This window comes from Aulonocara sp. 'chitande type north' Nkhata Bay, linkage group LG12 (genome assembly GCF_057382095.1).
Source record: "Aulonocara sp. 'chitande type north' Nkhata Bay isolate Kocher_YH1m ecotype deep benthic linkage group LG12, A_spYH_male_GT1.1, whole genome shotgun sequence".
In the NCBI taxonomy this organism is placed as follows: Eukaryota; Metazoa; Chordata; class Actinopteri; order Cichliformes; family Cichlidae; genus Aulonocara; species Aulonocara sp. 'chitande type north' Nkhata Bay.
This window is the reverse complement of record NC_141355.1, coordinates 2,241,462-2,255,418: the sequence shown is the minus strand read 5'-3', so window position 1 is coordinate 2,255,418 and position 13,957 is coordinate 2,241,462. Positions and strand designations below refer to the sequence as shown.

Sequence of the window (13,957 nt, the reverse complement as noted above, 5' to 3'; positions counted from 1 at the left end):
TGAAGAGATGTTTTAGTGAAAATATCGACTCTGCTGCTCTGGCAGAAAGAAACAATCCAATTTGCTTCTTCTAAACAGCTGGAAGCCTGTGCAGTTTACCACTGGCCAAAACACACTGGATGAAAAGAGCCTGATTACCCAGTGGGGTTTTAAATCAAGACTTTTCTGTATTTGTAGCTGTTGTGTGAAAGACACACATTTTCTATTCTTTGCACAGTTTGTGGCTGAAATACACTTGGCAACTTCAAGCATGACTGTTCATTTAAAGAAACCAAAGCCCAGGAAAAACCTGACGCATGTTAAACATGAGGCTGAGAAACTGGTATGAAGTCAAGATGCAGTGAGATCATGCAGCCATGATCAGCTGGTTGTCAACTCCCATGTTTGTTTGCACATTTCCAGCTGCTGAAATGCTGAAAACAGAAGCATCTAAGATGCTGAGCAAAGTCCTGAGACAGGCACAGGAAGCGGACATATCAACCCCCACAGTGCTGTAAACTGCTGAACTGCAGCATTTAACATTCTCTTCTCAAGCTGCCTGGAAGCTTCAAAGCTCCCATTCAGGGACTTGGCAATGAGCGAGAAGTCAGATCAGAACTTCTAAGTGCTGAAATAATCGTCACTGATAAAGTGTCCATGGTGTCAACACACCTCTTCGCCTTTGTAGATGCAAAACTCAAACAGTGCAAAGGGACTGACCTTCAGTTCTTAACGATTGACTGTCTCTTTATTTTGCTGATTGCTTCTTGCCATAATATGAGTTGTTAAATACGCTGTCAGCTGTGCACCAACATGACAGTTTTTTCTTTGCTATATAATTCCACATATCTTCAGTGTGTATATACAAACTAGAAAGTGGTAAAAATAAAGAAAAAGCACTGAAGCACCTCAGGCGTGTCCACACTTTGTCTGGTAGTGTAAATAATATCATGTTTCTGTGTGGAAATAAAAAAATAAGGAATAAATAAGAGTTTGCTATTGCAAAAAATAAATATTTTCAAGGTAGATTTTCAAATATTAGTATCAAAGTGTCACATTGCCAAAGCATTTGGTCCTTATGGTCAACACCAAACTTGAAGACCATAATGTATGTGACAGGTTCAGTCCTTCTTCACACCTCTCGATTTGTCAAGTGACCAACATTTGCATGTATTCTGCTATGTAACAGAATAACTACAGTGCTTAACATATTTATTAGACCACCTCTTATAAAAACAAGGAAAAACAAGCATTTGAGGACTCAACAAAAAACAATGTTTCATACAATTTATATCAGAAATTAACCGTTTAGCAGCATTTGGTATTTTGATGAAAAAACTATAATGTGCTTTACTATTGTTTTCTGAATTTTACAAAAGTACAATATAACAATCATAATTTCATTATCACATTAGAATTGTCTGTGCACTTTGCTGGATCAACCATTACAGAAGCTTAAAACTTTGGTGATTACCAGTACTGTGGCAGCTGTGGCATACACCTCACACTGGGTGGGGGTCTAATAAATGTATTAAGCACTGTGTATTTACACTACTGTGCAAAACTTTTATGCATGTGTGAAAAATTACTGTGAACAGAGAATGCTTTCAAAATAAAATTGTTGATCATTTATTTTCATCCATCAACAAAATGAACAAACAGAAATCTAAATCATATCAACATGTGGTGTGACCACCCTTTGTCTTCTTCTAGGTGCACGTGCACAGTTTTTGAAGGAGCTCGGCTGGTTGTTCCAAACATCTCGGAGAACTAAGCACAGATCTTCCTCACATCCTTCTGGGTCTTCATGTAATCCCAGACACACTCCATGATGTTGAGATCAGGGCTCTGTGGGGGCCGGACCATCACTTCCAGTACTTCTTATTCTTATTTTCACTGAAGAGAGTTCTTAATGATTTTTGCTGTGTGTTTGGGGTCGTTGTCCTGCTGCACAATACATTTAGGACCAATAAACAATCATTTATATTTCTGAAAGCGTTCTTTGTTTACAGGATGTTTCACAACTGCCTAAAACGTTTGCACAGTACTGTATATGTACATATATGAACAGTATATGTTCATATATGTACATATACATATACATATATGAACATATACTGTTCATGTTCTGTCTTTTAACCTCTGAAACTCACAGAGAGAGGAGAGATTAATGGAAGTCGCTTTATTAGTTGAACACACCACCTGTAGCAAGTACTGTTTATTGATGAGGACAAAAAAGTACAAATGTGTGATAACACTGCGATCTCTTTTCAAACAACAGCTGATAACTAGTCATACAGAACCACTATAAAATAAAAACCAAGCATTATGGTCAAATAAAAGGAAAAATGATACTCAGTGTACAACAAACAATCACTATCACATCTACTTATCTAGTAAATGATGGAGCTACAGCTACATTTATGTTGGCGGCTTCCAGGTCAGACGTTATTATAAAGCTAATGATTTTTACAGTATGCCATGGCAACCACTACATGAAAAGCACTACTTTAGATGAGAAGTGCCAGATTTTGCTCCAATAATGCCGAATCTCATAGAGCTGTTATTGTTTAGATGAATAAATATAATCCCACAATACAGACTTAACAACAACAAAGACTCCAGCGTGATTAGCAGTTTCCATGTTTGGAGTTTTAACAACTGATTTGTACACAACACAAAGTTTGGCTCTGACATGTGAGTGGGTGGGGAATCTAGAGTAAGAGTTTATGGAGTACTACAGGCAGTGCTCTGTTCTTCTTTCTCCAAGTCTTTGAGGGTTTTTACAAGGTGAGAAGGGGTAAAGGTTTCAGTTGACCCTGAAAGACACAAGATGCTGTATGACCAGTCTGTTTGCTCAAGTCTTCAATGAAAAGAAAGAACTTTTTCTTTTTCTTCAGTGGCTCATTGTTAAATTCAGAATTTCATCTAAAATCTCCTCACAAACATGAAATTTCCCACTCAATCAAACAAAACTCTGATTGATCTATCAACCTCTAAAGCAGAGACATCCTCTCTGCTTTTAATGGTTAAAGGATGTCTTCTGGGTAGGCCAAGGCTAAAATATGATGAATTGGAAATATTGATTTAGCATATCCGCCTGTTCAAAAGTAATAGCTGTGAATATAAATATGTTACAGAGCACATAAAATAAAAGTTATTTTTGAAATTCTGCAGTTTGTAAAGTGTTCTTGTAAACCTGCTGCACTTCACCATGGCAACAAGTGTGTGAATTACTTTGTCAGTTTTTGCTTCAGCTGCTTTTTTGTTTCAGTTTATTACATGTTGCAGGATAAATGGTGACACCAAGCTGATTAAATATTTAAACACTGATTGCACTGATTGCATTTGTTCTGTTAACCACCAGACGTCATCTCCCACCACCTCACGTCATCATCTTCTCATTAGAGTTGTTGTCTATGTAATTACTTCCTCAGAGGACGTTAACTTCCTGTTTTGTTTTGTATAGGTGGTGCAGTGTGCAGACAATTCTACGTGATGGCTTTTTATTTTCATATTTACAAGAATCTAACATTAAAGGTTTTTTATCTAACAAAGCATCTAACTGACAAGGTGCACCTAATAACATGTCCAGTGAGTGTAACTACTTACACAGCCTGCTATGATTGAGGTACTTTTTGTACTTTTAGACTTTGTTATGTGGCTGCTGTAGCTTTCATAGGACTACCGAGCTGATATAATCCTGTATAATGGTGGATTCAGAGAACACGTGATACACAGTATAATCACCTGCCTTGGAAGGATATGCAGTGTGTATTTATATAAATTTAAAAGTGTAAAATGTGTAGTGATAAAAGTACTCATGGGGGAAATGTAAATGTATTAACTTCATTTCTCACCTTAAAATAATGCCTCACCCCATATTAACAAAGTAAAAGAGGTTTGCTTGAAACAATTACAACCTAAAGTCTATGAGCTTGATGCTACAAACTTTTTTGCAGAACCTTTTCACTTTCATCGGATTGGAGGAGGATCGTCAGATTCAAGTTTGTGCTCTGGGACACTGAAGACCATTCAAACACAAATGTTATTTGTCACTTCACCCCAATCTCTGCAGAAGGCTACCATCAGAATGTCTCTGTACATTCCTGCATTCATCTCTCCCTTGACCACGACCAGTCTCCCAGTTCCTGCTGGCAAAAAGATCTCCACAGCATAATGTGGGCCCCACCATGCTGCACTATAGTAATGGTATTAGCATTCAGGCCAGAGAGTTCAATCTTTGTTTCATCAGATCAGATAATTTTGTTTCCTGTGGTCTTAGTCTTTGGTTGCCTTTTTGCGAGCTCTAGGAGCGCTGTCGGGCCATTTTCCTGAAGAGTGGCTTCCAACTGGACACTATCATAAAAGCCTGATTAATGGAGGGATGCAGAAATGGTTGTCCTTCTAAAAGGTTCTCCTCTCTCCACAGGGCAATGCTGGAGCTCAGGCTGGGAGGTGACTGAGAACTGATGATCACTCTGACAAAGGCCCTTCTACACCGACTGGCTGGGTGTCCAGCTCTACGAAGAGTCCAGGTGTTTCAAACTTCTTCTATTTATGGATTATTGAGGCTGCTGTGCTCACTGGGATCTCCAAAGCTGCAGAAACGTTTCCGTACGCTTCCCCAGATCTGCGCCTCGATACAATCCAGTCTTGGAGGTCTACATGAACTCCTTGAACTTCATGGTGTGGTTTGTGCTCTGCACTCTCAACTGTGGGATCTTATACAGACCAGTGTTGGTGGTGTCCAGTCAACTGAGTTTACCACAGGTAGACTCCAAACAAGCTGTAGAAACATCTGACAGGAGTCTGGAGGAAACCAGATGCACCTGAGCCCAGTTCTGTGTGTCATGATAAAGGCTGTAAATACTTAATTAGATGTTATATTTTTGTTTATTTTTTAATACATTTGCAAACATTTCAAGCAAACCACTGTCCTTCGTCGTTATAGGATTGTGTGTAAAATTTTGAGGTGAAAATGAATTGAATCCATTTTAGAATAAGGTCATAACATTACGAAATGTGGAACAAGTGAAGGACTGAATAGTTTCTGGATGCACCGTAAAGTTTTCATTACTCGATCAAGAACGAAAGGATAATTCAGCATCATGTAATACTGTAATCTATGGTTTTTATAGAGGTGAGGATGCAAAATGATCAGAATAAAATAAAAAGAAGTCAAATGAAGAGAGCAGCCCTACATATTTGTCTAATATGCACACTACAGGATTCCTCACAGTGTTACTGGAGGTGTTGGGTCCTTGTATGTGTTATCTAGAAGATCACTTTGTTGTAACTGACAGGTGCTATGAATTTAAAATGTTTTTCAACAATGTTACGTTATCGCTAGAACAAAATGCAGGTTTCAAAGATTACATGGTATGTTGCAGGTAACCCGTGCCATTTTACAACCAGAACACAGTCCTGCCTCAGACAGCTGTCAAACACAAGGGATGGTAGAAATCCAGCAGGAACAGGGAGGATCTCTGTGACAGTCGAGTTCACCTGCAGGACGATTTATTAAAACACTGACAAACACAGATTCTGACTGTTTGTGAAAACCACGGACATCAAATGATGTGGGGGACAGGGCTACAGCAGCAAACACAGAGGTACACAAAGAACAAAATGACATTCAGTATTTACTTCCAGATGTTCTTTTATTGTACAGGAGGCTCCTCGGCGCCCTCTGGTGAGGCATTGGGGTCCAAGAAGTCTGGGTGCTGTAGTTCCTTTAAATATTTTGGCGGGGTGAGGATGTGGGTGGCGCCTACAGGAAACAAAATTCTCAAAGCTCAGCAAGTGCTGGATGAAAGCTTGTTAATAACGTGAGACACAAACAAATACTCTGCAAAGGTTTTACTGAAAAGTCACAAATGCTCGAGTGTCCACAGAGGTCAGTGTTTCTACACCAAACAACCAGGTGATGTTTCAGATTCAGAGGACACAGCAGAGCCTGGATCGGATCAGAGCGCTTTTGATAAAAATGAGTCGCAAGAGTTTTAAAAATACTTTAAAGTGTATTTTGTCCAGTGCTAGCTGTCAGCCTCATAGTATGGTACGGATTTCAAAATCCTAAATTACTTCTTAACATTCACAAGATTCTGAGAAAACTTGACCTCTGACCTTGAGGTGGAGATTAGTGCGATTCAAACTAATCTAAGATTTCTAGAAGATGCAGCTGTGGCATGAATTTCAAAATCACCTCCTTCTAAGTTCAGTTATAGGGATGCTAAAGATGAGTAGTACTCTCTGTGTTGAGCAAACCAATTCGCCTGTATAAAACATGTGCATTGCCCCTTAACAGATGACCCAATTCTCCTATAAGTATTCTCAGTCAAATCAACTCACCAATCAAAGCCTCCCACTTGCCATTGGCCTGGGTGACCTCATACACGCAGCGCATCTCACTGTATGTCATGCCTCCAATGATGAAGACGATTATCCGGGGCCCTGTCTTCACCTCTGTGGGGCCCCTGTTCTTGTGCCAGTTACCATAGCGAGCACTGTATGATGAGTAACAGACAAACATTTATGCCAAAGTCCTGAGAGTTTTACACATGTATACGTAGACCCTTTGAAACAACGATAGTGGCAATCAGCTTCTTATTTTGTATCACCTGAAATGTGTATTTAGCTACACACCTTGATGGAGCACTGGCTTTGGCAGATGCTTGTCGCTGGGAAATATACGGGTATTGCTTGGGATCAAGTTTGTCTTCAATTGCATCCTGTGGGAAGACATGCAAGTAGCAACAATTTGTAACTGTACCAATTGTAACCCAAAATACTGTTTAACACATTTGTTTCCTAAATACTGACACAAAGCAACAGCAGATGGAAAGTACCTCCATGAGATCCTTGACAAAAGGGGTCCACCTGGAGAGCTGGTAGGTTTGCTCACTGATCCGTTCCTTGCGATCAGGCTTCTTGGTTTTCTTGGTGGTGCCCTGTGAACAAATGCTCTTTTCAACTAAAGTGTTTTTACTGTTGACACATGAGCACCAAAAAATGACTTTTGTTCAGCCCAAAAACATTACTATTCTTTAAAATGTTCATACTTTTTAAGGTACTCTTAATAAACAGCTATCATAGTTGACCTATTTCTCCTTAATTTAAAAAAAGTCATTCTGCAGACCGTCCTGTAGGCCCACCACCTGCAGGAGGTGTCATAGGGGTCGGGTGCAATGTGCGCCCTGGTGATCCAAACCTCAGCTACCTGAGTCGGCTATCGGGACATGGACCGCCACGCCTCTGGTGGGGAAGGAACCTGAGTGACTTTGTACAATAAATGTGGCCACAGACCTGATGTGATATGATTACACTCAGATAACGAGAGCAGCTGAGGTGTCAATTGACCAGATGAATCTGGTGGCGGGGAAGGATGCTGAACAGACCTGACACACCCAAACATGATCTCTGGAACATCTGACCCTGTTCCAGAGATCTTCAACTTCCACCTCCAGCAGAACTTTGGCAGCTTTCCAAGGGAGGCTGGGAACCATGTTCTCCATCTTCATTGCCGAGGCAGCTGCAAGGAGCTTCATGCTTGTCCCCGAACCACATGGTGGATACTGGAGGTGAAGGAAGCATGGAGGTGAAGGAAGCATCAAGCTGAAGATCATAAGCTGATTGCGTCGCTCAGTGCACTAGGCCAGATGAGGAAAAATCTGTTTCTAACTCCAGCTTGTTGCTGCGGTGAATCACCTGTAAACTGAGTCAAACAGGCTCTCGTCCACACCGTCCTCATTCATAAAGTCCTTTACAAAACCGAACATTAGAGCAAACAGCTGGATTTTCCCATTTGAGTGCAGCCGAACAAACAATGAAGGGCCAAAAAAGTGGACAGCATATCCTTGGTTTTAACATAAAGCTCATTGTTGCAGCCAGGGGCAGCACAAAAGTGATCCTTTTAAACAGATTTTCAGTCCCCTTGATTTCCACTGAGTTATCAGTTCTGTCACTAGTTAGCCAACATAAACTAATGCAAATCTAATCCGGTGACGTAACGTTATGTACTGACATCATTCTGATGTAAATAAACCTTTATATGTGTTTCATGTCCTCTTTAAACATCTCCTTGGTAGCCAGGCCTAAGGGGTGGACGAGGTTTCCTAGAAAGCTCTGGATGTTGTAGGGCATTGTTGGCTCCCACACCTCTGACATGTCATGTGGAGATCTGAAGCAGTGCCACTGGATTGGCAGACTGAGATGGTGGTTTTCATTTTTAACAAGGGGGGACCAGTCGGTGAGCTTCAACTACCAGAGGATCACGATACTCAGACACTATGCCAGGGTGCCGGAGAGTTCATCCTGCGGGGGATGGTTGGGAATGTAGGGTGTCTGGCTCATTGCTATGGGCCATTCGGTCCCTGCATAACCATTCCTGGAGCTCGGTCCACATTGCCAGCAGTAAGTTGGACTCATTCCTGGTGCGTGTTGGACTTTGCCAGCAGTTTTATTCATACTTTTTATGGATCGAATTACTTTGCCAGGTGGTGGACGGTTGCACTTTGGTGGCCTCAGAAGCTCATCTCTGTTTTTTGCAGATGATGTGGCTTTGTTGACTTCACTGGATAGTTCGCAGTCGAGTGTGAAGTGGTGGGAAGGAGAATCAGCACCTCCAAGTCTGAGGCCATGGTCCTTAGCTGCAAAACGTGGAGTGCCTTTTGCAAGTCGGGGTCCAAATGGGAACACAGCTGCAGTGATCTGGGCACCGCATTGGTCCATCGTGGTAAAGAGAGAGCTGAGCATAAAAGCAAAGCTCTTGATTTACCAGTCGAGTTACGTCCCTACCATCATGAGTTCTGGGTAGTGACCAAAAGCATGAGACTGTAGTTACAAATGTCAGAAACTGTTGGCCTCTTTGTTAGCGATAGGGTGAGGAATTCAGCCATCCGAGATTGGCAGTCAAAGTAGTTCAGGGATCTGGCAAGGATGCCTCCTTGGAGAGGTGTTTTAGGTATGTCCCACCAGAAGGGGGCAAGAGCAGACCCAGGCCAGCTCTGTTCTAGGATGCCCTCTGGACCCAGTGGAGGTGGTGAGTGACAGGAGAACGGCGGCTAAGCTGTCATCCCTGATGGACAACATCTCCCACCCCATGCAGCAGACTGTGACAGCACTGAGCAGCTCCTCCAGTGGGAGACTGCGGCACCCACGGTGTGGGACGGAGAGATTTCGCAGGTCTTTCCTCCCCACTGCTGTCAGACTCCATAATAAAGACTTTAACTGATCAAGCACACACATCCATACATGTGCAATAATACTAAGTGCAATAATCCTTTCTGTCATCGTTGTATTTTTACTCAGTTGTATATAGTATTTGTATTTGTATTCTATTTTTATCTTATTGTATATTTATTTTATTTTATTCTACTGTATATAGTATTTTATTTTATTCTATTCTGTACAGCTGTGTACTGTATTTATTCTTATTGTATTCTAATTTTTGCCTCATAACTTTTGCACTGTCCACTTCCTGCTGTGACAAAACAAATTTCCCACGTGTGGGACTAATAAAGGTTATCTTATCTTATCTTATCTTATCTTAAATCTCTGTGTTCCACTGGATAGGCTGGATGAATTGGAGATTCAGATTCTTTTGACTAAATAAATTAATATTCAGTGGTCTTATCTTTGCAGCATTGAGACATTTTGATGCAGGAAGCTGCAGTAGTAACATTTCCAAATGCTTTTAGCTTTTATTTGTTTGTTATTTATTTATTTTTTTTGGGGGGGGGGGGGGGTCATGTTAAATGAGCTGATGAGGTTGTTGGCAGATTTGCTCACCTCAGAGATAATGGGAACACCCATGTGGGCCATGTTGGAAATGATGTCACTGTCCTCCGGTGGGATGTTAGCATGCTGCAGGAGCTTACACAGGTTCTCCTCAGTCACACCTGACACACACAGTGAGACACACAAATGCATGCAGTACAAATACCCGGTCCAAACATGCAATTCACACGCATGGGAACATGCATGTTTAGAAAAAAAGAATGAATTGACAAAAGAAAATAAATCAAAACCTGAGAATACACGTATGAAAAATTAAACTGTAGCAATAGGACACTGTCTAAGGATAAAACTGAAAGACTGGTAGTGGGCTGCCCGTCTTTCATTTGCAGGTGATCCGATAGATAAAAACTAAAAACAGGATGACGGTGGATATCTGACCATTCTTAAGGAAGATGTAGAGCAGGATGATGCGGATCTTGTCGGACACATTGACATTGGCATCCAGCAGAATGGGGACAATGAGCCTCATGGGATCCTTGATCTTCTCACCTTCTGCATCTGTTCCCATCGCGAGATCCTTCAAAATAATGGAGAACATTATTAGAGTGGTTTCTTGCTGCAATTAATGCCAGTCACTGGTTAACACAGTAACAGGAGACTAAGGTCACAATTCTAAGCTGTATTTCATTTGTAGTCTACTAAAAGTGATGTCACAGGAAATGTTAGAGAATTAAAATTTTTAAAAGTGATTCAATGATAAACAGGAGAGGAGTCTAATGAGTTTAAACGGGCCTTATCTTTAATTACGCTAACATACCTGAAAATACAGTGTTAAAAAAGTTACACTGAGTGGACAGGGCAGAAATGAATGAATAAATGGATGCAGCATAAACTAAGAACAATAATACTATGGAAAAAAAAATGTCACTATACAGGGTAGAAGAGACAGATAGACCCAGCATCTAGTAGCCATCCAGTGCAGACATCCAAAAAAGAATCTCAAGCATAAAGAGTCGAACACCACCGGGCCCTGACATGATTCATGTCTGGCTAAAGAAGCTAACTGCACTGCATGAGCATCTGGTAGCACATCTGGCTTACCAAGGAGCTACAGTGCAGAAGCCACAGGGATCCTCGGTAACAAGGCAGCAGACTGTGCTGGCAGCTGGCTGCGCCAGAGCAGACTGAGCCCCGGGCCCAGAGACCCGAGATCCAAGGGGCCTCCACACCCTGGAAGGGGTCTGACTGAGCCAAGGTCCCGCCAAGCAGCCGCCAAGAGTGAACCAGTACACACCCGAGCACCCAGCCTCGGACACCAAGAACCACCAACGCACCAGTGGGTGGGGGCATCAGACACTGGCAGGGAGTGTGGTGGGGGAAAATAGGCCCCCCACCTGTCGGGGCCTGAGATGTTCTCAGAGGTGGAGTCTAACCCTTGACCTGACACATAAACTTAGACAAACAGACACACACAGACACAAACATGCACACATATAGGAATACTCAGCACTCAGCCAACATGGAGACACAGACATGAACACTGTACACACACTCACACTCCTCCAAACATACTCTGTACTCCCAGATCCAGGCACCATCTCCCCCAGAGGGGCGATCTGTGCCAGACCCAGGAGATGCTTCCCTGTCCTCTGGGGTGGAGATGAGCAGACCGCCCCCGGTACTGCAGCAGCAGGGAAGCCCAACAGCCCAGACCCCGACCAGGATATCTTAATAGATTATTTATCAGAGTTAGTCTCAGAGAATAACAAAATAGCAACCAGGTTTTTTTAGTCTGGCGGCCCAACAGAAGTGTGTAACATCCGGTGTCTTCTGGAAAACATATAAGTCTTTTATACTCTGACAACATAGTTAGTAATTTGTAAATACCTAAAAAAATGTGTTGATGGATCAGAAAACACAACACAAAGCCAGAGTGTTAATGAAACTGGACCAGCTGCTGCAGAGGCCACACCTATGGTTCTGCTTCTGCATCCCTGATTAATGAACTCACCTCATCAAAGAGACAAGACAGAAAGAAACTACACTGAAGCAAGTCCAGGAGCATTTAGCAGTTAAACAGAGAGAAACTGACCAACTGGAACAACAGTTGGAAGACGAGGCGATCAAAGAATGAAAATGTGTCAAAGACTGGATCAATATTGCAAGAAAAGGAATAATTGACATAAGAAATGCTGGAACATCAGATAGCAGAGAAGAACAGAGAAACCACCAAGACCAAGGTGAGGTCTGGACAAATATTGGTAAGATCTATGGATCTGGAGGCTGAGATACAGCAATCAGTAGCAGAATCAACACCAGCCAAACCCACCTGCTCCAGCAACGTGGGGGAACGCCTCCAAACCAGCACAATGTGCATCGACGCCAAATATCATGGCGAGATATAGATTAGATTAGATTAGATTAGATTAGATAGAACTTTATTAATCCCTCGGGTGGGTTCCTCTGGGAAATTCGATTTCCAAAAAAGCACAGCACCGACAGAAGTTACAGAGTTACAGAATATTATTTATATATATATATATATATATATATATATATATACATATATATATATATATATATATATATATATATATATATATATATACATATACATATACATATATATATATATATATATATATATATATATATATATATATATACATATATATACACACACACACACACACACACATATATATAAATACAGAGACAATATAAATAAAATATACAAAGGGGATAAATAGAATAAATAGGAATAAAATTAAAAATACAAGTGAATTGCACATTTCAAGTATTGAGTCTATTGCACTGTTGACTATTTACAAAAGTATTGCACAAAAGGTATTGCACAGTGAGGTGAAGAGGCACTACAGCTTAGTTGTTCCCCCCTCCTTTGTCCTCCTGTTTCCCCTCCCTCTCCCCTCCAGAGAGGAGTTAAACAGTCTGATGGCGTGTGGGACAAAGGAGTTTTTAAGTCTGTTAGTTCTTGTCTTTGGGAGAAGCAACCTGTCACTGAACAGACTCTTCTGGTTGTTAATGGCCGTGTGCAGAGGATGCCCAGCATTGTCCATAATGTCCATCAGTTTCTTTAATGTCCTTTTCTCTGCCACTGTCACCAGAGTGTCCAGTTTCATGCCGACCACAGAGCTAGCCCTCCTGATCAGTTTCTCCAGCCTGGATGAGTCCTTCTTTGCTGTGCTGCTCCCCCAGCACACCACAGCATAGAAAAGTACTCCAGCAACCACTGACTGGTAAAACATCCTCAGGAGCTTCCTGCAGATGTTAAAAGACCTCAGCCTCCTGAGGAAGTACAGTCGGCTTTGGGCTTTTTTATACAGGTGCTCTGTGTTGCATGACCAGTCCAGTTTATTGTCCACCCACAGCCCGAGGTACTTGTACTTGTTGACCACCTCTACCTCCTCCCCCTCTATCTGAACTGGCAGTGGACCTTCTCTAGACCTCCCGAAGTCCACAACCAGTTCCTTAGTCTTTGAGGTGTTGAGTTGCAGGTGGTTTGTGTGACTCCATGCGACAAAGTTCCTCACCAGACTTCTGGACTCCTCTTCCTGATCATCCCAGATACACCCCATGATGGCTGTGTCGTCTGCAAACTTCTGAATGTGGCATAATTCAGAGTTGTAGCAGAAGTCAGAGGTGTACAGGGTGAAGAGAAGAGGGGACAGCACAGTTCCCTGTGGTGCTCCTGTGCTGCTGACCACTGTGTCAGACGTGATGTCCTTCAGCCTGACGTACTGTGGTCTGTCGGTGAGGTAGTCGGAGATCCAAGCCACCAGGCAGGGGTCCACCTCCATCCTGTTCAGTTTTTCCTGAAGCATACAGGGCCGGATGGTATTAAAGGCACTGGAAAAGTCAAGAAACAGGATCCTGACCGTGCCTTTTCCCCCATCCAGGTGTGAGTGGGCTCTGTGTAGGAGGTACAGGATGGCATCCTCCACTCCGACACCCGCCTTGTATGCAAACTGTAGTGGGTCCTGGGCATGTTGTACCTGTGGTCGGAGGAGGTTGAGGAAGAGCCGCTCTAGAGTCTTCATAAGATGTGACGTCAGTGCCACCGGTCGGAAGTCATTCAGCTCATTGGGCCGGTTCTTTTTGGGGACCGGGACGATGCAGGACGTCTTCCATAGGGTGGGCACTCTCCCCAGTCGCAGACTGAGGTTGAAGACTCGTTGTAGCGGCTCCCCAAGTTCAGCAGCACACACCTTAAGCATCC

At 42.4% G+C, this 13,957-nt stretch overlaps 1 protein-coding gene across 1 annotated transcript in view; it reads right to left on the bottom strand.

The window, feature by feature from the left end:
• Positions 1 to 2,146: 2,146 nt before the first annotated feature.
• stxbp1b (syntaxin binding protein 1b) overlaps positions 2,147 to 13,957 on the bottom strand; it is a 48,906-nt gene continuing 37,095 nt past the window's right edge. The window contains exons 14-20 of the mRNA XM_086313190.1: positions 10,159 to 10,297; positions 9,772 to 9,881; positions 6,831 to 6,932; positions 6,628 to 6,713; positions 6,334 to 6,488; positions 5,629 to 5,752; positions 2,147 to 2,798 (exon numbers count right to left, since the gene is read on the bottom strand). Of these exons, the coding sequence (XP_086169316.1) occupies positions 5,643 to 5,752; positions 6,334 to 6,488; positions 6,628 to 6,713; positions 6,831 to 6,932; positions 9,772 to 9,881; positions 10,159 to 10,297 (702 nt within the window). The 3' untranslated portion in view covers positions 2,147 to 2,798; positions 5,629 to 5,642. The remainder of the gene's footprint in view (positions 2,799 to 5,628; positions 5,753 to 6,333; positions 6,489 to 6,627; positions 6,714 to 6,830; positions 6,933 to 9,771; positions 9,882 to 10,158; positions 10,298 to 13,957) is intronic.